Source organism: Lepisma saccharinum, chromosome 6, assembly GCF_977018435.1.
Source record: "Lepisma saccharinum chromosome 6, izLepSacc3.1, whole genome shotgun sequence".
Taxonomy (NCBI): domain Eukaryota; kingdom Metazoa; phylum Arthropoda; class Insecta; order Zygentoma; family Lepismatidae; genus Lepisma; species Lepisma saccharinum.
Genome location: NC_139234.1, coordinates 69,555,939 through 69,582,108, shown reverse-complemented (window position 1 = coordinate 69,582,108; position 26,170 = coordinate 69,555,939). Strand labels below are relative to the sequence as shown.

General features: G+C 37.3%; 1 protein-coding gene across 2 annotated transcripts in view; it reads right to left on the bottom strand.

Moving 5' to 3' along the window:
- Window positions 1-26,170, bottom strand: part of Ask1 (apoptotic signal-regulating kinase 1) — a 101,534-nt gene that overhangs the window by 58,530 nt on the left and 16,834 nt on the right. For both annotated transcript variants that reach the window (XM_083124086.1, XM_083124087.1), the window contains exons 8-13: window positions 24,795-25,078; window positions 13,118-13,277; window positions 9,883-10,042; window positions 5,865-6,034; window positions 5,465-5,648; window positions 1,015-1,148 (exon numbers count right to left, since the gene is read on the bottom strand). In XM_083124086.1, the coding sequence (XP_082980212.1) occupies window positions 1,015-1,148; window positions 5,465-5,648; window positions 5,865-6,034; window positions 9,883-10,042; window positions 13,118-13,277; window positions 24,795-25,078 (1,092 nt within the window). The remainder of the gene's footprint in view (window positions 1-1,014; window positions 1,149-5,464; window positions 5,649-5,864; window positions 6,035-9,882; window positions 10,043-13,117; window positions 13,278-24,794; window positions 25,079-26,170) is intronic.

Genomic DNA, 26,170 nt, shown 5'->3' with positions numbered 1-26,170 from the left:
ATTATCATTGCCATATTTTCATTTGCAACCTTTATTATTTATGCAACATATATCAGGAACTGGAACAGCTACAGAAAATTTTATTTTCATTACAACTGTATATTCTACTGGGAAAGCATAAAAAACTGCAAATGTTCCACGAAGAATCTCAATGCTTTCATCTCCATAATGTATGTTAACTCAATGATGTTAATGGATGTTTGACTTAGAAAACATACCAATTCATTCATTTTTGTTCTGACCCTGTCAAACAAAAGACTGTTGACTTTGGCCAACGTTCCTGTTCCATCATTAATTGTTCCTTGCTCCAAATTTTCCAATTATCCTTGATTTTGCAATGTAAACTGGACTGTTATATTTGTGGATTGTGCTAGTTAATTCCAAAATCAATATAATGAAAATAGATTGACGGCATAGTTGGGAGTAGGATAATGTCAGGGCCTGTAAAACACTTAATGCATCTGTTAAGATACCAAGATTATAAAAAACCTAGTAATGTGAAAATTGGAAAATCCAGGAAAATGTTATACGATTATGCTCTATTGGGGCCATGAAGATTGACTGTATAATGCACGAAAATAAAATTTGATATTTTAAAAATTGGGTTTCCACTGTACTTATAAGCACATAACGTTCATGTTAATTTCAGATATGTAAATGTGTACAAGAAGAGAATCATAAATGCAGATACTGTAATTTTTGTAGCTCTAATGATTAAGTTTGTATCATTTGTATAATTATCACTTGTATCATCAACGCAAGTTGACTTACAAAACATACTGAAATCCTTTTCTCTAAGGAAAAAAAGCACCACCTACAACCATTTCAAAAAGTATTGGTTCTGTCATATATCAGTATGAGCAAGTAGTATTGGAATACCTCTATTTCTTATTTAACTTAGCAATGGGTTAGTTTATAATCAATTACTAATTAACTGCAACTGAACCTGATGCTACATTGTGAACCAGTAAAAATACAATTACATATAGAGTATTAGAGGTATCAGTTACTCACCCCAAATTCTTTTCAGGGATTTCTTTCACAGCAATGCGGACTTGAGTATTTAAATCTCGTGCGGCAAAGACAACTCCATACGTCCCTTTGCCTAGAACTGTTCTCTTTCCCTGATCATCAAGTTCATATTCATACTGAAAAAAAGGGAAGTTACAATTGCATGTAGGTATTTGTAATTTTTTGTTTTATTATGTCACTTTTCTAACTCTGTAGATTAATCAAGCCAGAGGATGAAGGGAGAATTGAAGAAATACAGAAATGAAAAATACAGAGGAATGCAAATTTCAAGCCTTCCTACCATGCTTCAGGAACAACTCTGCCACGGAGGTTGCCTATAACGATAGCTCCAGAATAGGCGCCAACCAGTATAAAACCTTTTTTGAAGGAGGTTGTATCAAAAGATTCACCGTCGTCACCGTGTAATCAAGGGCTCCCGGGTTCGATACCTGGTGGAGGCACAGTGGTTCGGATCCCACTTTAAACTGTAGGTTCAGTCCTGGTTAGCCTTACTGTACATAAAGTGGACTTAAAACACCAATTCAATCAAGCAATCAATCAAAATCTTTGGGATATTTCAACAAATATGCAGCTAGTGGAGAAAATAAGAATAGGACTTGTTTTGCTTTCCAAGATGTAATGTGTTAATGTCTCCCAGTTACTTTCTAATATGTGTCTGAATGTTAGTGACAATAATTCTATCTGGGTTTACACAAAAATCACAGGGCCATTGTAGAAAAGAAATGCGTTCACCCATGAAGAGAGAAGATGTGCTCTCTCAAAACACATGACAGAATATACAGTAGATAGAAAGACAGACAATGGAAAATGTCCTGTTACGATTACATGGTGAAATCTCTGTTATAAGTTTTATGGGGGACAGAAGGGTAAAAACGTATAACTGAGAAAAACGTATTATTGAAATATAATTAAAATGGTAAAATTAAGTACACAAAGAAAGAAAAGGAGTACTATATATATATACACCAAAGTTTGATGTATTGGACTGATCTGTTCTAAATCGTTATTGTAAATTCACGAGAAATAGACACTGAAGGCATCGGGGGATGAAAGGGGTACAAGCAAGCATTACCCACTAATCCATTCAGCCAAATTCCTGCAAAAAAACATGCTGAACATTAGGACGTTTATCTTGATCTTATATTTACTGTAACTCTTGTTTCCCGCTTTATACATTTTCCAAACCCCGCCGATGACAAAATTTGTCAGAAGCCTGTCCCGTATGCCAGTCGACCTCTCCCTCACCTCTTCCTTGTTTTTGTAGCAGCCTATTCATTCACCATGCGACCTTGAGCTCCAGCCTCACAATCGGGGAACAAGCAAACTATTGCTGCTTTCTCTAGCATTTTAACACATTCTAAAAGCGTAACTCAGATGTCTTTGTTGCGCCTCCCCCCCAACAAAAACGTATGCAGAAAATTGAGAACATGGCGCAATCACTATTCCCATTTCTTTATCTACGTAATCGTTCTTAGTAGAAGGGGGAAGGAGAGAGGGAGCGGGGGAGGGGAACTTGCTTGGAAAACTGTCCTTTCTTGTTTGCTGGGAGAAAAGTAAGAATAATTTGCCAATCCCGGTTATCCAATATTGGTTTAGGAACGAGTGAAAAAAGTCGCTAATCTCCTGTCACAAGAGATAATTAATGTGCAACTGCTGTGCAGGGTCAGTGGCATGCCCAGGATTTTTGAAAAGAAGGGGTTTGAGTATACCTTTTTTAGTAGTCAGCCCTAATTTTTCCATGTTTTCCTGCCTACAACATTCTTCTTTTAGGAATACTGGGCCAAGGGGGGAGGGGGGTATGATCCCACCAACCCCCCTTGGGCACACCATTGTGAAGGGCTATTCACGAAGCAGCCTTCTTTTTATTGCTCGTGTGTCCCTTACAATGCAATAATCCATCCCCCTTTCTTCCTGTAACTTGGTTCAGGAATAAGCAAGCTGCTGACTAAAAAAAAACCATGAACACTGTAGTCCAGCTTTTCTTCTCTTCAACAAGTGCTTTATCTTTAAAATGCGCAGAACATTCTATTCCGCCACCTGTGCGTTGTGCCAGTCTGTCTGGAGGGAGGCTGCTACCGGAGCCCGTGTTATGTCTAGCTCTTCCAAAGCAGTCCCTTGCCAATCGCTTCTGACAACAATGCATCCAACATAAAGGATGCAATTTTTCGTTATTGTCTTGCCTTCTGATAAACAAAACCCTAACTCTTATCTTGGGGGTAACACAAGATTAACCCTTTTAACCACTAGAGTCAGTGGCGTGCCCAGGATTTTCGAGGGGGGGAGGGTTACATATACATTTCTCTCTTGCTTCCCTGATGGCATCGTGGTAACGTCGTAGTTTTTTTAATCAAGGGGTTCCGGGTTAGATGCCCAGTGGAGGCACATAGTGGTTTGGATCCCATTTTAAACTGTAGGTCCAGTCCTGATTAGCCTTCTGTGCATAAAGTGGACTTAAAACCTTTAGCAGACAGAGCCTCATGTGCCTGTATTCCCGTTGAAGCCGTCACCTTTGCAAGCGTGTGCTTTTCAGTCTAGTACAAAAAAATCGTAGCTCCAGAGGATATGTAATGCTCGTGTCGCAACTTTGAAAATAAAAACTGAAATTATGGCATTCGGAAATTTTGCATGATTACGGAATTTCGCTTCTAGCGTCCGCCCTATGGATGTTGGGTGGACCAAATTTTGAGGGAACCACAACAAAAGACCACTATATGAAGATATGTAATGCTTGTGCTGCAACTTTGGGGGGGGGGGGGGAGTAAAACTGAAATCACGCCATTCGGAAATTTTGCGTAATTATGGAATTTCGCTTCTAGCGTACGCCCTATGGACGCTGGATGGACCAAATTTTGAGGGAAGGACAACAAAAGACCACTGTATGAGCATATGTAATGCTCCCGCCGCAACTTTGAAAAAAAGATGGAAATTATGGCATTCAGAAATTTTGGGTAATTATGGAAAAATTCGAACTTTGAGTTTTTGCCCCTGCTTCCCCCCTGGACTGTCGGAAGTTACTTAAAATATTGCTTTTTGTTCATTCTTACATTTAGAATTTAAATTTTTAAAAAAGATGCAGTGTTTGAGCAGTTATACCCTTTTATCTTCAATTTATCCCATAGTAACAAACGGGGAGAAGTGCTAGCACACAGTGTATGATCGCTGCTTTACTTCAAAAACATTCACATGTTAAAAATAAGTCACAGCATTTAATAATTCGTTTATCTGCGATTTCGTTTAGCATAATAAAAAGTATTGCAACGTCTCTGTCTTCAACAACCGTATTATCTTAAAATATGACAGTAATAAGACCCAATGGAACTCCCCCTTCCTGCAGGCCGCTGTTGACTTGTAATGTTTACGACAGGCTGGGAAGTGTGGGGCCAATGACTTGTCTGACAGCTTGAAAGATATCAATCTCTGATCTGCTTTAGGCAGATACAACTTGCCGAAAGCAATGCAAAGAACAAAAGCAGGATTATTTAGCACCGGCCAACCTTGTTCAAGGGTTCATAGCCCCTCCCCTTCTCTCTGATGCAAGGGACAAAAATAGAATTCCAAGTCGCGAGTATGGTCCCATGGTTGCAGCTGATAAGAAAACCTGTATGAGAATGGGTGGCAGATGTTATCATCACGGAAATCTTGAACTCCAAGAGCAGCACTCTTTCAAGCAAGCCGAGTTAAAAACATATAACTGTAGTATTTTTCTTGTTGCGACTGAACTCGTCGAACGTATAACTGGGAACATCGTATATCTGAAAATTGTATAACTGAAATATAATAGCACGCAGCCTTATGGGAATTGGCAGGGATCACCAGAAAAAAACGTACTAATGAGAAAAATGTACTATCGCGAAACGTATAATTGCAATTTCACTGTAGTTTATTTCCTATTCATGGGACATCTTTTTCACAGTGCAAGGAGGGCTTTGGACTTATGAAATCCTTTTTCAAGTAGTAGTCTCTTAACTGGAAGCCAAAATATCAGCCAAAAAATCTACCAGTTGTTCATACTAAAACTCTCTACAGATGGTCAAAGTTTGCTGATGTTGTAGGATGACACCCTATATATTTCTTCATCTTTATGATCAAAGAAGTGGAAGAAAAGGGCTGGTCTTATTCAAGTTTCTTCAGTATGAGGACAATATGTTGACATCTAAATATCTTCTAAAAAAAATGCATCCCTTTACACATCAAATGAAAAAGAAAATAAAGTTTCATGTCTTAAAATCATTTCTATAAGATTTTCACACACACAAAAAAAAAAAAAGATTTCCTTGCATGTACAAATACAAATTACAAAATCTGTGGTTTTTACTTTTGTAACAAGCTGGAGAAAACGTTGTAGTGTTTGTGTCCTTTGAAAGTGTTTTAAATGTGCTTTCATACATATTGTCTCTAATGAAAATGCAACAAAACAAAGCAATATACATACCTTAATTTGATCAGTGAGCATCTCTGTTTCCAAATCCATGATCATTCCCTCTTGATCCGCCGTCATTTCCAACACCAAGTCAAAGAATACTTGACGACACTCAGCTGAAGGAAAGAACATTTGGAAGTCATCTGAATTCTGGTGCACATACAGAAACAGGCATCTTTCATCTCGTTTATACAAGCTAAAAAATAGTAAAAAAAAAGGTTATTAGCTATTAATTAGACATTTGTCATAAAAAAAGACAATGTAACATCCGAATAACATTTTTAATTGAAACTACACTACATGCATCTATTACAGTTTTGCTTTAAAATATTCATAATTTCACATGAGATAATTATTTAAATAATTTTCTGCAGTTAACGTAACTAAGAATATGGTGCTTAAGTAACCTTACCTGACACTCTTTATCATATTTGCAGTAAATAACCATGTGTGTACTTGTTTGCAACTCCCTTTCATGCTATCAAGGCAAAGGTTCCAAATTTCTATAGACTTCTCTTCTGCACCAAGGTTCACGTTTACGTAGCTTGGCATGTAGATTTTGCTCGGCTCCAGAATTAGTAACTAGAAAGAAACACAAAATTGTATTAAAGTAATTTTGCAATGAACATTTAAATTTCAGAACAGTTGTGTATTTTGTATTGAAATTGGATTCTTTGTAGTTTTCAAATTTTTATGCTGACTAACATTTCAGCATACCCGAAACATTTGAGTGTGGACATGAGTTTTAGACATTATTAACGTTTAGAGGCCAGACCTCTCGTGCTTGACACGAAGTACAAAAAAAAATCATAACTCGAGAACTAATTGTCGTAGACAAATAAAATTTGTTGTTTTCTTTCTTAAAGACAGGGCTAGCGGAGGTAAAATTTATACATTGTGCCTCTCAATAATTAGTGTTAGAGGAAGAAGAAGAAAGTTGATTTTTTTTAAAAAATTACCCCTGTACACCCTTCAATAGACCGAAGTGAATGAAAAATATAGTATGTAGCAGTGGTACATTTCTAAAATTGTACAAAGTTTCATTGAAATCAGACTGATACTTCTTGAGTAAAAATAATATAACAACATTATATAAAGTGGGACAATGTCTGGAATTTCGCATCTACCATCGACCCAATGGATGCTGGATGGACCAAATTTGGAGGAAAGCATGACAAAAGACAACTTTATGAGGATGTGTAATACATGTGCCACAACTTGGAAAAAAAATGGAAATTACGGGGTTCGGAATTTTGAACTTTGGGCCTTTGCCCCCGCTTCCCCCCTGGACCCTTAATTGTCAGATGTTACTTAAAATGTTGTCTTTTACTTATTCTTACATTTAGAATATAAATTGTTCAAAAGATGCAGTGGTTGGGAAGTTACAGTCATTTCTCTTCAATTTATCCCATAGTAACAAAAGGGAAACAAAGGGCTTTTCCAAACAGTGCTTGTTAATAATCGTAACAATTGATATATTGTTTTGTAATTCGAATATATAATACCTTTAGAAATAAGCTAATGAACAAAAAAGCCGAACTGAAATATAATGTATAGTTTTCAAGAAATGGCAACTTAATTCCTGCCGTGTGCTAATATGTGGTCGGGGCAAATTTCAACAACTACCGCTTTCCCCCTGAATTCTTAATTGTCGGATGTTGTTTAACATATTGCTTTTTACTCATTCTTGCTTGTAGAATTTAAAATTTTCAAAAAGATGCATTACTCTACAAGTTATAGTCATTTTTATAAATCTATTGTATCATAATATGGTGGTAACAAAGGCAAATGAAGGGAAAATAAGGACTTTTTCAAACTTCGCTTGTTGTTAGCAGTTTGTAATTCGAGTATGTCATACTTTCATATGTACACTAAATATAAAAAAAGACAGAACTGAAATATGATGTGCAGTTTTCAAGAAATGGTGCATTAATTGCAGCCACGCGCTGCTGGTCGATATATTGACTATCCATTCTCAACGAGTATACATGTGGTGGTCAAAATTTTGACCAGTCCAGCGTCTAAAGGTTAATTTTGTTCCCAGTTTTCTGGTCCAACAAGGAAAACATATGAATGTTTCTTTTTCATATAAACTACAGTGTGTCCGAAAAGTCAGGCAACCCGGTGTTTATGAGTTTATGATCATATAACGGAAGAAGAAACACTTTCTGCCAAGAGAATGCCCTGTATATTGGGAAAATTTAGAGAGACAAACATATGTAAGAACATGCATGTTTTAATAACAAATAAGCAAAGTGTTGCCATAGGTTTCTTTCTTTTTTTTTTGGGGGGGGGGGGGAATCGTGTGTATTGATGCACAGATCTCACTGAGGTAAATTATTGCAACATTTCACAATACCAACGAACAATTTGGATGGCCATCTATTGAATTTGACAGAAAAAGAACTTTGAAGAAGTTTCAAAAACATTGCACAAGGGAATAAATGGGCTGTTCCCAAAATCAACGTTTTCACAATATTACGAGGGACACTGGCAGCACTGTTGCTGTCACGTGTCACTAACAGACGTGTTTCACCTCAGGCTATCACACTAAGGCACTTTTAACGACAAAGGAGATAGTTGGTTATTCTCGAACATATGCAATAAATTACATACACCTTGCAACTGAAATGTGGGTATCCCTACAAATCAAAGCAAATGTTCGAAGCGTCCACCATTTTCTTGGATACATAAGTTGGTTCGCTTGATCATGTTCTCAGATACCTTCCTGAGGGTTGCAGCACCGATATTATCAATTTCCTGTGTAATGTTTCGTTTCAGCTCCTTCAATGTTCTGGGTCTCGTTTGGTATACTTTCTCCTTTAAGTAACCCCACAGAAAAAAATCTGCAGATGTTAAATCGGGTGAGCGACTGGGCCATAAATCCTTGGATATTAGACGATCACCAAAAAATTCTCTCAGCATACGAAGAGATTCTTTAGATGGCAAGTTGCTCTATCTTGTTGTAGCCAAGCATCACGTTCATCTTCTTCCAGGAGAGCAACGAATTGCATTATGAGATCCCTGTACACAGCAGTATCCACTGTTATCTCAAAGAATAATGGTCCCACAATACGATGTCGCGATATTCCACACTGTACACCGATTTTCAGAGAGTGCAAGGGTAGTTCATGCAACTGATGTGGGTTTTCTGTCACCCAATGCCTGGAATTTTGGGTGTTGACATACCCATCCAATTGAAACCAGGCTTCGTTGCTAAAAAAACTTTATTCAGTACATTGACACCATTTTGTCGAACGAATGATTGAAACCAATGACAGTAATGCAACCGTGCCGGGACATCCACCACTTTCAATTCATGAACAACACAAACTCTATACGGGTAAAATTTCAATTTCCGTATAGCCTTGTGAACAGTTGACTTGCGTAAGTCTAATTCTGAGGCGAGCTTCCGAACAGACTTTTGTGGCGACATCACCATTCTTTGTTCAACACGCTGCAGAACATCAGCTTCCAACACAGAAGGGTGCCCTGAACGTTGCCTGTCATGTACTGACCCAGTTTGGCGAAACCTTTGCACAAGACGAAAAATTGACGACTTATCTGGAGAGGGAGTAGTCGGAAACTTGGCACTAAATGCTTCTCTTACGCCAGAACATGACGATGTTCGGATATATTCTTCAACAATAAACACTCTTTCCTGTGTAGAATATGGCATTTTGAAAACACATACACAACATCAGCATAAGTAGACACAATCTGGAATGCCGTTCGCGGCAAACAGCAACCACCTAAGGCACAGAAAACATAACAATTGATACACGTTCTTCTGTACCCACATTTCAGGGTTTCAAGGTGTATGTAATTTATTGCATATGTTCGAGAATAACCAACTTTCTCCTTTGTCGTTAAAAGTGCCTTAGTGTAATAGCCTGAGGTGAAACACGTCTGTTAGTGACACTTGACAGCAACAGTGTTGTCAGTGTCCCTCGTAATATTGTGAAAACATCAACATTTGGAACAGACCATTTATTCCCTTGTGCAATGTTTTTGAAACTTCGTCAAAGTTCTTTTTCTGTCAAATTTAATAGATGGCCATCCAAATTGTTCGTTGGTATTGTGAAACGTTGCAATAATTTACCTCAGTGAGATCTGTGCATCAATACACACGATTTCCAAAAAAAAAATATTTCCGCCTTTGGCAACACTTTGCTTATTTGTTATTAAAACATGCATGTTCTTACATATGTTGGTCTCTCTAAATTTTCCCAATATACAGGGCATTCTCTTGGCAGAAAGTGTTTCCTCTCATTCTGTTTATATATCATTTCAGAGACTATATATTCTTGATCTTGGGCATCGTGGAGGTACCATCATGTTCCAGCCACAGTAACCTCTCAGATACAATTGATTATAGGTTAGGTGAACCCCAAAGTTATTTTATGAACAACAACTTTAAGTATACCTACTGGGAACCTAATGTTGTTCTGGACTTCTGGCTTGGTTGCTTCCACAAAGTAGTCCATCCAAAAAGCAAACACCTGTTCTTCGGGTGTGACTTCCAATTCTTCATTTTTCTTTCGAAATCGATTGATGAGGGCAATATTTCCAATGGTCGATTTTAGATACCTGTAAGAAAACAATTACAATTGTTGGTGTTCTCTGTTTGCATTTTATGCTAGAATATAATGAAAACCTAATCACAAATGAGGACTCATATACATAACGAAAGATGAACGGTAACATACACAGCTAGCAAGTAGAATATGACTTTCATTATGACAATGAATTAAGGAGGATAATGAGTTCAAAACATTGCCTCCCTCTGCAACAGGACTTTCTGCCAGGTATTTCCAGCAAGTGTACATGTTAAATCTTTCGAATAGCTACAAATTAATGATTTCTGCACTGTGGCAATGCGGTCTAAGGTGCAAGCTTTGGGCTCCAGCTATGGGACGCACGCAAGTTTGAGTCTCCTGGAGGAAGTGTAACAACTTTTTTCTGAGATTTTGGCCTGTGTATGGGACCAATGGCCACCCACTATTGTGAGGAAATTTGGGAACTATGAATGAGTAGCATAATCTGGTCATGTAAACCTACGACGACGACTGTTTTTTTTTTTTTGTGTTGACTACACGTTACCCCTTAATTGGTTGGATGATCTCCCACCTCTGGCAGTCAGTACGTAGGCACTGGCCCTTATGGGCTGTTACACCACAGGTTATTATATTATTATTTACATAACACAAAGCACATGACCCGAAAGCAGAACTGGATTTGTGAAAAATGCCAGAATATTTCTCTGCTTAGAGAAAACTAAGTTGAAATTGATAAACAAGACGGATATTTATTTTTGCCTATGTGAAATACATGGGAATTGAAACATATTTATTACCAACATTTTTAATAAGCTTTATCTAGCTCTACCTCATTCATTCTTTTACAACTGTAACGTGAAATAAATCCATGATGAAGAACTCATGCAACGTTCTACGTATATACTCTGGATCATACTGAGAGAATTCAAATATAAATGTGCACCTTATGCAAAACTACCTCAGTCCCTTAAACAGAGTTTACCAAACAAAACACATGACTGGTTAACACAGCAATACTAATTTGGTACTTCATTTGATATTACTGAACTGCAACATTCACCAAACTTACCTGAAGTTAATCAATGACTAACTAAATCATGATAATCGCTTCCCCTATCTGGACCAGCAGCTCAACATTTATTTTTAAACCATGAACATGAACAGGAACTAGCCTCCACCTGCTTATCTGTGAAACGTCACACAACACAATCTTTGCAAGGAGTAAGACATACCACAAAGCTAATGAGTCAGCTGCCACAGAGTAAATAGGGCACTTCCTTTTCCTGTGTTGAAGATAAGAACTCCTCAGAACCAAAGAAGAAAGCAAAACGTATCCAAGGATGAAAAAACTTTTGGTCCACAGATAGACTTATGCGCATGGCTATCATTTTTATCACAAAAAATATCCACAAGTTATTTCCATGAAATAAATTAATTGATAAACATCTGCCACCATTACTGCTTCCAAACTTTGTAATTATGCAGTGCTTATTAATTTGCACTTAAGTATTTCTTACTCTTTTAGTAAAATATCTTTTAACTGGTACATGTTTCACTTAAACCAATTACTGAAATTATTTTTTTCCTGTAGTTTACGGTTATTACAAGCATAAGATAACAGTTTTTCATTGTGAAAAAAAAAAATGAAATAAAAATAAAACAGACTACTTCTTTTCACAGTTAAGTTGCTATATTACAACAATGAAACATTAACAACATCCATTATATAATGGATTCTTTTTGTTTAAAAATTACTAACCATTGTTATAACTGTATCTTTAGTCAAAATGAAAATAAATGTCTGATGAAAGGAGCATGTGTTCTCCTGAAACGTCACAAAGAAAAACTGTTTTCTTATGCTTGTAATAACCGTAAACTACAGGAAAATAATTCTACAATGCAAGCAATGCGCACATACAAGAAAAACTATTACTGAAATTATGTTTGACAATAATATTAATGTCTCTATACATTCATCAAATCTATCTATTAAGGATTTTACAGTATAACAAGTAACATCCATGACAAACTTTAGACCAATATCTACTGAAACTGACACAGCAGAACCTCAATTTTTTTCTTCCTGGACTTTACATTTTCCTCCATTTTAAGTTTCTTCACCTTGTTCAACATAATTTTATTGATATTACTGGGAACAAAGTCATTCACATGACATGACATTCCTAAGGCTAGATGCACCTCCAGTCATTTTTTACAATTTGTCTCCTTTTGTGGTTTAAAAAGAAAGGTAAAGTTACCCAAGCACTGTGCCATAAAAGCATATAGGAAGATGTGGAGGTAGGGCCCCATACATTCTCGATATGGACCATTTGTGGAGGTGATATGATTAGCACCATGCTTCAGCCACCCTTACCCTGCCAGGTACTCATTTATTTGAGGCTGGGTGAACCCCAGACCAACTGTATACAGGAGCAAAGCTTGAAAAAATTCCAACCTTAGATCAAGCACCTTGGGAATCAAAATCGGGTCTCCCAGATGGGAGTCTGATGCCCTACCCACTGGACCATCAAGGTTCCGGTCTCCTTTTGAACCGTTATGATCTTCAAGAGCCTGAAAAATTGCATCTCTTTAGTTTCTTTCACAGCATTCAAAGTGAATATTCATGTGGTTTGCTTATGCCATTGTGTACAAAACCAAGGAGGGGGGGGAGGGGGGAGCATACAGAACAGCCTTCTGGCAAATTTTGTCATGGGCAGGGCTTGAAAAACATATAAAGTGGGGAAAAAAAAGAGGTACGGTAAACATAATATTGAGATAAACGTCCTAATGTTCAACATTTTCTCAAAAACCTTTACTGTCTATTTCTCGTGATTTTTGAATTTACAATACGATTTAGAACAGATCAGTGCAATACAGCAAACTTTGGTGTATATGTAGTACTTCTTTTCTTTCTTTGTACTTAATTTTAACATTTTAATTATCTTTCAATAATAAGTTTTTCTCAGTTATACATTTTTTCCCTATTGTCCCCCATAAAACGTATAACTGAGATTTCACTGAATAATGAGACAACGTGGTCCTCAGGAAGAAATTTCATCATTAATTACTTAATTATAACCGTACATTAACTTTAGAGCACACTCACCAGTTAGGAGGTTTTAATTTGAACATGCATTCTGCTGCTTGAATAGCCTTCGAATAATCTTCTGCCAAAACGCTTATTTCGAAGAACGTAGCTATATCCCAGTAATCCTGGAGAGACGATAAGCTGCCCTTTTTCCCAATTAAGTTGTTGAGCACCATTCCTAAAAAGCAAAAGTTTGTCACTTTACAGATACATGCAAAAATCTCATGCCTTACATTGCTGCACTAGAATGTATTTTACACCAACAAAAGAAAATACATTTCACTTTGGAAATAAATACATTGAGATATACAGTCAACTCTCGATTCTATGACCCCCTCGAAGTAACGACCCTTTTCCCGGGAACCGTGCAAAATTTAGAAAAAAGTTGAAAATTTTGGAAAAAAAAGTTGAAAAATTGAAGGAAATCGGGCAAAAATGCAGTTTTTTTTCCCCACTCATTCCCTTCACGAGCGCTCTACCACTCACAATTGGGTCTGACCTATAAACAGACACCACCACACCATGCTTGAGCGATATCCTCTGCCCTCCCCTCCCTCAAGCGCACTAATGTTACCCACACCCGATAGCCCCTACCCAACCTGCCAGGCTTGTTTTGCCACGCTTGCTCTTGGATAGGTGAGAAGAGAAGATCGAATGTGCTTGGATCGACCTTGACTTGTTTCCTTGTCCTAGGAGCTGCTGAAAACTCGCGGGTGAGGGGGAGGGGGGGGGGGGCAGACCGAAATGACTGCTGGACTTGCAGTCTTTGCGCCTGGAAGTCTGGCCCATCTGTCCAGCTCTGACCTAGAGTTCAGTAGGTTCCCGTGAGTGAGCAACTCTCGGCCTTGTAGCCCACAACTTCCGGTAACCGCTTTCATTCAAAACATGTTCTTTGTTCCCTGCAACACTTCATAAAAAAGCGAAACTGTTAGAGATAATCAAAACCACGTAGGCGAACTAACGATTGACAACCCGCTTAATGCGTTGTCATCCAGGTTTCCACAAAAGTTTACTTCGATCTTACGTGCATCATAACTCCCGTTTCCCACTTCATACGTTTTCCTAATTGTGTAGATGTCGTAATATCTGCCAAAAAAGTGTTCCATTGGCTGACTGACTTCTCATCTTTTCCTGTCAGCAACCGTAGGGGGGGGGGGGGGATGCAGATTGTTTCAGCCACAGTTTTCTTGCTCGTCTTTGACGTTTAAAATGGGGCAACCAGTTCTGGATATATTCTTGAAAACGAACAAAAACTATAAAACAAGTAAAAAAAAAAAAAGTTAATAACCCCTGCTTTTTCCAGCTTATTCTCCGCCACTGGTGTGCACGGCAATGTTGATAATTGCAGAATTCAGGTCTTTTTTATTTTTTTTAATGCTGTTGTCTGCATAGGAAATATTACCCGTATTATTGTCTGTTACATGGTAAAACATAAAGCAAGGGTCATTTCTTTCTTCTTTACACTGCTGGTAAAAGTTCCGTCTTCGACAGTTGCTTTATCTTTAAAATGCTGGGATTTTTCTCTTCCGCCACCTGTTGCTCAAACTTCCAGCCAGTCTCCTTGTTTTTACGATGCAGCTGGCATCAGTGTTTCGTCTAGCGTCTGCAAAGCTCTTGCTTGCCGATAACAGCAATTACTCATCCAGCGCGAAGGAAAAAGTTATTGTTTTGAATCTCGCAAAGCTGTTTTGATTTGACGATAAAGAAATTCGATCTCCAGAAAGGAAAACAAGAGTTAAAACAACTTCATGTTCTGCGCCTTCTGATAAGCAAAACGTTAAATTTAATTTGCATCCGCTTTTCTTCAGAACCATTCATGTGAGAAAAAAAAGTGCTCGATGTAGGGATGTAGGAATGGTCGCTGAGACCGATTAAAAATACATTATTCAAGGGGAAAACTTTTGGAGGATGTTTGACATCGAGAATACTCCTAAATCCAACATTAAATCATCGATTAACGTGAGAGTAAATAATGATCTACCATTTTGATATGTGAAAATGTGCAGTTTCATAAAGCTTGTTTTCCGTTCATTTTATGCTGATGGGCTAATCGGGACTAAATATACAGTTTAAAGTGAAATTCAATTCCAAACTTGAATGACTTTCGACTGGGACGCATCCTAGAATACACATTGGGTGAAGACAGATTGCAAGTTGCGTGTTTAATTTTTACACTGGATTACAATGCAAGTCAAGGAAGGATTTTGGACTGCTCCCTTGAATGGGGAAGGGGGGAGGGTGAATGAAGTTGGTTGAAGCAAAGAAAACGTGACTTTATTTTTTGCGATGTATTTTACACAGCCGAAACAGGACGAAAATTACAGCCCTGCTTTTTTTTCTTCTTTTTGTCTGGTGCCTTTAAAGGTTGTGTTGTTTCTCCCGAGAGATCTAATGTTACCAGTTAATCTTGTAACAGACAATGATCCAGTAGACCCGTATAAAATCCAACATTCATCCTGCCCGATTATCTCCCGACTTTTGCTGGCGACAGTGTGACTGGTGTCGAAGATTCTTCGAGTTTTGCTTACAATAAGCGAGAGATTGTTTTCCTTTCCATAGGTCTAGGTGCAAACGGATTTCTCATGAACTAGAATTGTAAGAATTTCCTGGAAAAAGCAACGAATGTGCACAACTGAAAGAAAGTAACATTATTTTAAATTATTTTTTGTGAAAACTTTTTCATGTTCTATTTTCCATCTCACAACATGCATCCTGTGCATAACAGGTTGTATAACTACCAGGATAAATGGTGTTACCATTTCCTAGGCATCTTTGTGTCCGTTTGAGCTCAGTTTCAGCTGAAAATTGGTGCAAATTCCAATAACGACCCCTTCGAAATAAAGACCCTATTCCCGGGTACTGTGAAAGGTCGTTGAATCGAGAGTTGACTGTATTTCAAACTACGCCAAAAAGGTTACTGGTCACTCAATTATGCATCAACAAAACATTTATTCTCATCATTGCAATCAATACAGAGGGATATAAAAGACAGTTTAAGAAAAGAAAACACAGCAATGCTGAAGGTTTTCCTGATTTTCAAATAATCTTCCTGAATGTTCAGCAGTTGCTCGTAAATCTATTGTCTTGGTGTGAGCACTGCTTCTACAAATGATATAAATCTTCATCTTTTTATTTTTTTCAATTTCATTTATTTTGAGGAAATAAGACAGTGGCCTTTTCTTGAACTCAACTATTTTTACATTAGAGACAAAATTTAATGTATTACAATTAGTAATTAAAAAAATATGAAAATCACTAAAATACAAGTGGAGAAGAAATATTATGACAATATCTGTCATAACTGTGACAATTGTAAAGTAAATTAGGCAGATTGTGCCGAAATTGCCGATAGATGGCATTTGAGTGTTAAATTTACCTTGAACTGAAGATTAATACAAAAAGTTGTCAATAGATGGCATCAATGTACTCTAAGTCAAAATTAACACGAAAGTTTGAATAAGGGTTATAAATAAGATTGGAATGTGTATACAACAAAAAATAATATTTTCAAAATTAGATTAGCCTATGTACATTTACAAAGTTATCGCAATAGTAAAGTATGTTGCGAAATTGCAAAAAAAAAAAAAAAAAAAAAAAAAAGAAAGAAAGAACTTTCGTCAACGCCGGAAGACGGCGCAATAAAAGTGAACGGGTTCGAGGAACGGGTCATCGAACCCGTTGCCTGTGCATAAGCAGGGGAATGGACATAGTGGGAATCGGATCGGCGGAACAGTTCAAAAACTCGGTCCGGGAGAAAGAAGAAGCTTTGGCGAATGTGAAAGTAATTGTGATAAGAATCAATGGAAATCAAACCTAATTGGAACTGATAAGTGAATCCATTTGCCTTAAATTGTTTGTGAAGGACTGTTCTTCAAAAACTCCGTTGAGCAGTTACTGTCCATGGTGTCTACAAACGGATATTTGAAGTTAAAGGTCATGGAATTTTCCTCCGATGTCAGCTGTCCTGTAAGTACTAATCCGCTGTCATTTCTTGCATCGCAGTTATATGAACGGGAAGGATCGTGAACTACACAAGAGTTCTTTCGCGTATAAATTAATGCTAGCATCCGAGTGTCAAATTATGGCCATAATTCGTGTGTTATCGTGGTGTTTAGTTTTGGCGGGCAAATTGGCATCCTAGGCAGCCATATTGAACAAAAGGAAATAATAACCGTTGTGGTATTTATTATCAGTCGTAAAGATTGTTATAGGTCTCACACGTTTGTCTTTACGGAAAAACTTTTGATGAATGATTCAGTTTTGATATCTTTTTTGAGAATAAATGCCAGTACATGAAACCTATGTAATATTCTGGTAGGAAGGGTAGTATTGTGTACTTGGCACATGGTAAATGAGAAGAATACTTATTGTCAAATACAAGTTTGTTTACGTTCTGGTGAAAATAAATAGTTATCGTCGAACCAATATTTCTGACTCCGAATCAAAGATTTGTATCCATGCATGCTTTAGTGTAATTTAATTAATATCATGTTAATCATAATATTTCTTTCAGGATGGGAAGGTTTATCACGCTCTGGTCTCCCAAGGCAATAAGCCGAACTTCCATTTCAGTAAAAGTTTTTTTTTTATGATCGAGTCTGCTGTTCTGGGTTGGGGTGTACTGAAAACTAGCATATTCCCCCCCCCCCCCTCCCGGTTAAGTGAAACAGTTGAACTTCGTTGAGTTTACGAATTTAATTTATCAGCATAGATTAGATGTTTTGTTTTTCCTTCTAAAAGTCTGCGGGAATATAAATTAAAGGTAAGGGCTAGGGGTGAGCTAAATTCATTAGCCGGACTGATCCTTTTTGCCGGTTGGTCAACCTTTGTTTTATCTTTGGATGTTGATTTTTTTTTTTTTGTAACTTGGAAATATAAAGGTATAATCTCACAAGAGCAATCACAATGCTGCGTCACCGTGCGTTGCTGGACGGGATGGTCTCTCCAATACCTAGTCTCGTCATAGAAAGATTATGAGATTTAGGCATTGTTGAATTGTTCGTGCAGTTTATCTTAAAAAAAAAAAAAAAAAAAAAGGTAGATTTTTTTTAGTAGATTGAGTAAATCTTTCATCATGGGTACTGAACATGAGCCAGTGACGCTCGATGCCCTGTTTGCGTTCATTAGAGAGAGTAATGAAGCTCTCAAAGGGGAACTCAAGGAGAGTAATGAAGCTCTCAAAGGGGAACTCAAAGGTGAACTCAAAGAGAGTAATGAAGCTCTCAAAGGTGAACTCAGAGAGAGTAATGAAGCTCTCAAAGGGGAACTTGGTGATATATTCATAACTACCACCAGGGAACTTAAAAGGGAACTCAGTGAGAGAAATCAAGCTCTCAAGAGGGAAATTAGTGATAATCTCACCAGTACCAAAAGGGAACTTAGTGAGAGAAATCAAGCTCTCAAGAGAGAAATTAGTGATAATCTCACCAGTACCACAAGGGAACTCAAAGGAGAACTTAAAGAAATGTTCACCAGTTCCACCAGTGAACTGAAAAGAGACTTTGGTGACAGCTTTAAAGGTGTTAATCAGAAATTATATGAATTATGTGAGGATTGGGATGTAATCAGGAAAGATTACAATAATGACTTTCAGGAAGTAGTACAGAGTCAAAAAGAATTTATAGAGGAACTTAAGGCGGGTCTACTTGAATTTCAAAGGGGATCTCATGCAAGTTCTTATCCGTTAAAGCAGGGAAAAATTGAAATTTCAGTTTGTCTCTCACCTTCTGAAAAGGAAAGCCACGGTGGCAGGGAGGAGGAGAAAAAGACAAATGAAAATGTATATGATGACAAAATCATAAAAATACAGGGTGACCATAAAGTTGATGTGTCACTGGATACAGAATGTGTCAAAAACATGCAGGTTTTTGGTGGGAATTCAGGTGCTTGTGGGGGTGCTCAGAACTTTGCACATTTAGATTCTATCCTCAAAAATGAAATTCTCACGTATGAATTAGGACAATTTGAGAGAAGAGAACTTGCTGTTGTAAGCTGTGCAAACGCACCTCTCTCTTCTAGTAGTTTGTTTGTCCCTTGCGAAGCCAAGACAGAGAATAATCATGTAATTGTGGATTCATTGGAAAAAGCTGTTGGTGTGGAAACTCGTTACGTCAACGGGTACATTAAAAGTAATGTGTCCACTCAAGATCAAAGTTGCATATCTAATCATGGCTTAATAGTCTTAGTTGGGGTTCTTTCCTCGTGGGATGATCGAAAGTATACACCAAGGTTGTCTTTGGAGTTATCATGTCATGCTGGCAAGTTAAATGTTCCAGAGGGATCTGGCTATGTGCATGCACAAAAATACTTCGGAACTGACTTTATTTGTCAACCACAGTGCAATGTTGACAGATGGCACAAACATATGAACAAAGGGGTATTTCTCAGAAACCTTTCGAAAATTAAAGTTAGGAATAGAATCAGTAAAGGCACCAGGTTCAAATTGAAACGAACTACCAAGCCTGGTTGGAATAAACGCTCGGGTGCGAAGAGAATGTTAATGACTCATCCTAAGCATGTGCGTAAAAGAAAATTAAGACAACGGGGTTCGAAACTCAAGAAGAGGGAATTTAGTCTGGAAGCATTTCATGCTATATCCTCTTTTTCGTGTACGTTGATCATTAAAACAAGCTTGATCATGCATCGTACTCATGTACGTCGGAGATGTCATGAGGATGACGTGAGGTTAATTTTAACTTCATCTTTGTAATGTCGCTGACTTACCTTATGATTATCTGTTAGTTAACTTTCGGTGAAACTTTTCGGAAGTACAGGGAGTAAATATCCATTCGAACATGTCTTGTGAAAATTTATTGGGAATGTGACATACTTTCATGATGAGTAACGCTGTCATCCACTTTTAGATTTGGTCATGGCCATTGAGTTTAGTCTTCTAGTGCGATGTACAATATGTGAGCTAAAATTCTTATGCAGATGCATAAATTTATATAAATAAATAAAAAAAAAAAAAAAAAAAAAATTGAGATAGGTATTGAAGTCATTAATGTTATTTGTATGTAAAACTGGGACATACAGATTGCATAGTAGTTTTTGCGTGCATGTATTGTCTCTTGCAAATCGTGATGTAATATCATTTAAGGCCATAGGGTAACAATGTGGCATATTTTTGGACGGTATCGATGGTATAAAGTCAGTAGTTCTATTGCTAGACATGTTGATCCATTAATTTAGTTTCCGGCTCTGATGCAGAAATTTAAGAAACGTGTATGCAAACCCTATATTAAAAGTATTTACATATAATATTAATAAATAAATTTAAAAGAGAAATCTTTGTTTAAATAAAGAATTATGCTTTTGTTTTGTTCTGCGGGAACATAAAGTCCACTATTGTGACCTAAGGACAGGTTCACATGCTCTTCCTTTAGGGTGGTAGTTCCGATACATGATAGTAACATGGTGACTCGAGAAAGTGTCAAAGGGGGATAGCAAGCAAACCGAGGACAGGTTTCATCCCGACACAGAAAAGTCTCGGACTAACTAACCTTAAAGAGGTTTAATAGGAATAATTGAAATTTATATTCTTTATCTCAGATTGTATGGTGATGGTAGGGGGAGTAGTTCTTACACTCACACCCGATGGTAACCTGCATTCTAGGTGAAGTAGTGAAATTTTTAGAAAGGGGTTTTCGCATATTGTTAATTTGTTTCTGTTCGTTGTCAGCAGCCTGGGAATCCTGATGGAACATGTTAATAGCGATAAAGGTGCGATAACTTGGGCACGCGTGTTATTAGAAACACATGTCAGCAGATAACTTTTAATGACAGTATTTCCATCTGACTTTGAAAGATTTTTCTAAAATAATCGAATTTGATTCGACATGCATAATGAAACATTATTGTGAAATGCATAGAGACTTTACATTCATGAGACCTTCGTGGTAGAGGTATATCACGAAGAGCTTAATTGATTGATGAAAGGTTGCAGGAACTTGACTCACACGTTCGATTCGTGAGTGAGCCTGCTTATACAAATCAAGTGTGAGGTGTCCTGTTCAGAAATGACGCATATAGGTCAAGTAGATGATCCCCTGCAGCGGGCTAATATGGCCAAGTAGGAGGGATTCAGCGGTGGACCGGAGTATGCTAGTTGGGAACTACAGTTACTAACGATAGTAAGTGGTGAAGATAGGAGAGTTACACAAATTGCACAGTAAGATATTCATTTGCGGGTTTGGGCATGTGTTATTGAAAAAAAATAATAATAAGGGATTACTTAGAATGTTGATGCCCAGTTTGTCCGGATTCGAAATATCAGGTAATAATTGCCTTTTTAGTCCAAGTGGAATCTTGCCTGCGGCGGGCTGTGGAGCCAAGTGAGCAAGGTTTTGCGGCGGGACAGCATGCGACTGATGGGTCATACACTCACTCAATACCTGACGAAATTTGCAATCAAGTGGTGACCAGGGCGACATGAGCATTCCCTTCCTGTGAAATTCATATAGTGTTCTTGTTGTAAATAGTATGATGTTGTAAATGGTGTTGTTTATTTTTTGTGATTATGAGAGTAAATGTTCTATGTTCAGTTGAATATTAATCTATTGTAAGAATTGTTTAGATGGGTTCGGCCTTTAGTTGGACGCCAACTATGACAATATCTGTCATAACTGTGACAATTGTAAAGTAAATTAGGCAGATTGTGCCGAAATTGCCGATAGATGGCATTTGAGTGTTAAATTTACCTTGAACTGAAGATTAATACAAAAAGTTGTCAATAGATGGCATCAATGTACTCTAAGTCAAAATTAACACGAAAGTTTGAATAAGGGTTATAAATAAGATTGGAATGTGTATACAACAAAAAATAATATTTTCAAAATTAGATTAGCCTATGTACATTTACAAAGTTATCGCAATAGTAAAGTATGTTGCGAAATTGCAAAAAAAAAAAAAAAAAAAAAAAAAGAAAGAAAGAACTTTCGTCAACGCCGGAAGACGGCGCAATAAAAGTGAACGGGTTCGAGGAACGGGTCATCGAACCCGTTGCCTGTGCATAAGCAGGGGAATGGACATAGTGGGAATCGGATCGGCGGAACAGTTCAAAAACTCGGTCCGGGAGAAAGAAGAAGCTTTGGCGAATGTGAAAGTAATTGTGATAAGAATCAATGGAAATCAAACCTAATTGGAACTGATAAGTGAATCCATTTGCCTTAAATTGTTTGTGAAGGACTGTTCTTCAAAAACTCCGTTGAGCAGTTACTGTCCATGGTGTCTACAAACGGATATTTGAAGTTAAAGGTCATGGAATTTTCCTCCGATGTCAGCTGTCCTGTAAGTACTAATCCGCTGTCATTTCTTGCATCGCAGTTATATGAACGGGAAGGATCGTGAACTACACAAGAGTTCTTTCGCGTATAAATTAATGCTAGCATCCGAGTGTCAAATTATGGCCATAATTCGTGTGTTATCGTGGTGTTTAGTTTCGGCGGGCAAATTGGCATCCTAGGCAGCCATATTGAACAAAAGGAAATAATAACCGTTGTGGTATTTATTATCAGTCGTAAAGATTGTTATAGGTCTCACACGTTTGTCTTTACGGAAAAACTTTTGATGAATGATTCAGTTTTGATATCTTTTTTGAGAATAAATGCCAGTACATGAAACCTATGTAATATTCTGGTAGGAAGGGTAGTATTGTGTACTTGGCACATGGTAAATGAGAAGAATACTTATTGTCAAATACAAGTTTGTTTACGTTCTGGTGAAAATAAATAGTTATCGTCGAACCAATATTTCTGACTCCGAATCAAAGATTTGTATCCATGCATGCTTTAGTGTAATTTAATTAATATCATGTTAATCATAATATTTCTTTCAGGATGGGAAGGTTTATCACGCTCTGGTCTCCCAAGGCAATAAGCCGAACTTCCATTTCAGTAAAAGTTTTTTTTTTATGATCGAGTCTGCTGTTCTGGGTTGGGGTGTACTGAAAACTAGCATATTCCCCCCCCCCTCCCAGTTAAGTGAAACAGTTGAACTTAGTTGAGTTTACGAATTTAATTTATCAGCATAGATTAGATGTTTTGTTTTTCCTTCTAAAAGTCTGCGGGAATATAAATTAAAGGTAAGGGCTAGGGGTGAGCTAAATTCATTAGCCGGACTGATCCTTTTTGCCGGTTGGTCAACCTTTGTTTTATCTTTGGATGTTGATTTTTTTTTTGTAACTTGGAAATATAAAGGTATAATCTCACGAGAGCAATCACAATGCTGCGTCACCGTGCGTTGCTGGACGGGATGGTCTCTCCAATACCTAGTCTCGTCATAATATATGCAAACACATTATCACATACACACACATATATACAGTAAAAACACTGAAATATAAACAGACAGAAATATACATAAACACAATATTATGAGCACAAAATAAACAAACCCACACAAACACAACGAAAATATACAAAAACATAATACAGTGGAACCTTGATAACTCGAACTTGAGGGGAAAAATAAAAAAATCGAGGTATCAAGGATTTCGACTTACCAAGGTTTCAGATATTGAGGGCCAAAATCGCCGACTTCGAGTTATAGAGGTCTATAAACATTAACAATGATGGTTACATACCAGACATGATTGTTGATCACCCGACATTGTACGTACGCACCCTACACTTTGACTTATTGAGGTCAGTGTGACTAAAACTTCGAGTTATAGAGGTGATTAGAATTTAACTTCAACTCACAGAGGTTTTTCATACTCTACCTTTGAGTTATTGAGCTTGAACGGCATCCCATAAACTGTACAAAAATTCATCTTATCAAGGTTTTATTCGAGTTGAGGTAAAATTAGTATTGTGTGTTATGGACAATTCAAAGGGATTACGAAAAATTCCGACTTATCAAGGAATTTGAGATGTTGAGGTTTGAGTTATAAACGTTCCACTGTATTGAAAGTGCACAAACAAACATATACAACAAATATACCGTATTTACACGCGTATAGTGCTCGTGCATGTATAATGCGCACTCTGGTTTTGGATGTGTAAAAGTGACAAAAAATTATATCTCGTATATAATGCACAGTACAATCCAGTTTCAAGAAATGGCTTTCTTAGTTGTAGGTTGTAAATCTGTTGCTATGCTGATCAAGAGTGATGACGTCATACCTATTCAATTGCTCATTCCTCCTTTTTCAAAACATATACTTTTTGTTTCCGTTACTAATGTAACATTTATACGAGGCACATTCAGTTCCAAATAGCAGTTAGCAGCCCAAGATTTCTTCCATTAATGAATTTACACACTCCATGTATGTCATATTATTTGGCCAGTAACACATTTTAATTTTTATTATCTTTTTCCTTATGTTTTCTTTCATCCAAAGTACCATAAAAATCAGAACGTTTCTTCATTTTTTGATGAACTTATTTCAACCGCATTTCACATTAGTGTCGTTATCTTGTATGGAATACTGTTTTCATATTCAGAAACTGCAGGATTCAAGGTTTACAATGATATATAACATACGCACCACAGTTTTTGGGGAGAAAATTTTTGGAAAAAAGTGTGCATTATACATGAGTAAATATGGTAAATCAGGCTGTCGCCATAAAACACTGACCAACTTTCACAGCATGTAGGGGGCGACATATAACACAATGCTTTGCTTGATAAGGCCTTATTCCAATGCTATGAGTGCTAAAAAAAGTTATTTTCAGGTCTCTGTTGCATTCCTTACCTATGTGTTGCAGTTCTTCAGACTTGGCAAACTCGTTCCCAGCTATTACAAGCAATGTTGCCAGGTTAATGCCAGCATACTCATTGGGTTGAACCTCGAAACCTTTTCTGTACCAATAAATAGCATTTTGCAAACTCTCCATGTCCCGGTGTAGAGATTCCACGAATTTATCTTTATAAATTCTCCCACACAGACACAACATGTCAGGTACATGGTTTTCTTTCTTCTCCAAAGCTTTCGTAATAACTTGCAATGCCTTCTCTCTGTCTCCTTCCTTATTTCTCCTGGAAGACAACAGAATAATACAGGAATAGCATTTAAAAAAAATATGTTTTGGGGCTGTGTTCAATGTGTAACGCCATGCACACTTAGTTTTAGATGGAAACATGAAATATGTGATTATGAACCGTAATGCAACACATTTTGTCACAAAATATTAAATTATATGCAAAATTAAGTTTTATACATGATAATTGCAGCTTTTTTTGCACACACAAAAACTTCTGAGTCTGGATTATCCTGCAAGTTATACAAAGAATGCAACTTTGATTATTTATATGGCAAAATGTGGAATGACACACAAGATTTTACAATAAACTTATATTGTTTTGCATCTCGGTTACATCTTGAGCCGTGGTGGTATAGTCGGTAGGGCATCTGAATATCATGCTACAGACCCAAGTTCGATGATCTGTCGGAATTTTTCCTGCCCTGTACCTGCATAAAGCAGCTCTGGGGTTCACTCAATTGGTACCTGGTGACAACCGAGAGGGGAGGGGGGTGTTAAAAATGGCCAGTGCGTGGTGTTGATCACCACCTCCAAAATGGCCGAGATCGAGAATATGTGGGACCCTACTCCCACATCCCCTAAATGTGCCTTCATGGCATGGTGCTATATGCATGGCGAACTTTACTTTACCTTATATTCGTTACTTGAACAGTTTGGAAACTTATTGTGCTACCAAAAGTTTGATGCGTTATGAAACAAGTAAAGGTTATGATTAACCTTCAGAATGAAACACCAAACTGTATTGTTGAAATTCTTTGTTATTTTTTTTTTACCAGAAATGTGTGTGTCCATCACCAACCTGATATATAGACACTTTACATGATAGGGTCACTTAAGGCATTAAATACTGGTGCAATTTATATTCTTTCTATCACATGACTTGTTAGCAGATCTCTGTGAAATATATTCAAAGAAAATGTGTACAATTGCAAGATTTAACTTCCAGATCAAATTTCTAAGGAAGTGCTTTTGTGAGATGGAATTAACTTTACATTTGAGAACATTCATCTAAAAAGGAGCCAATTTATGAGGCACAAACTCTGTAACCATTCCCACTTTTTATAATACCCAACTTAATTTGTATATT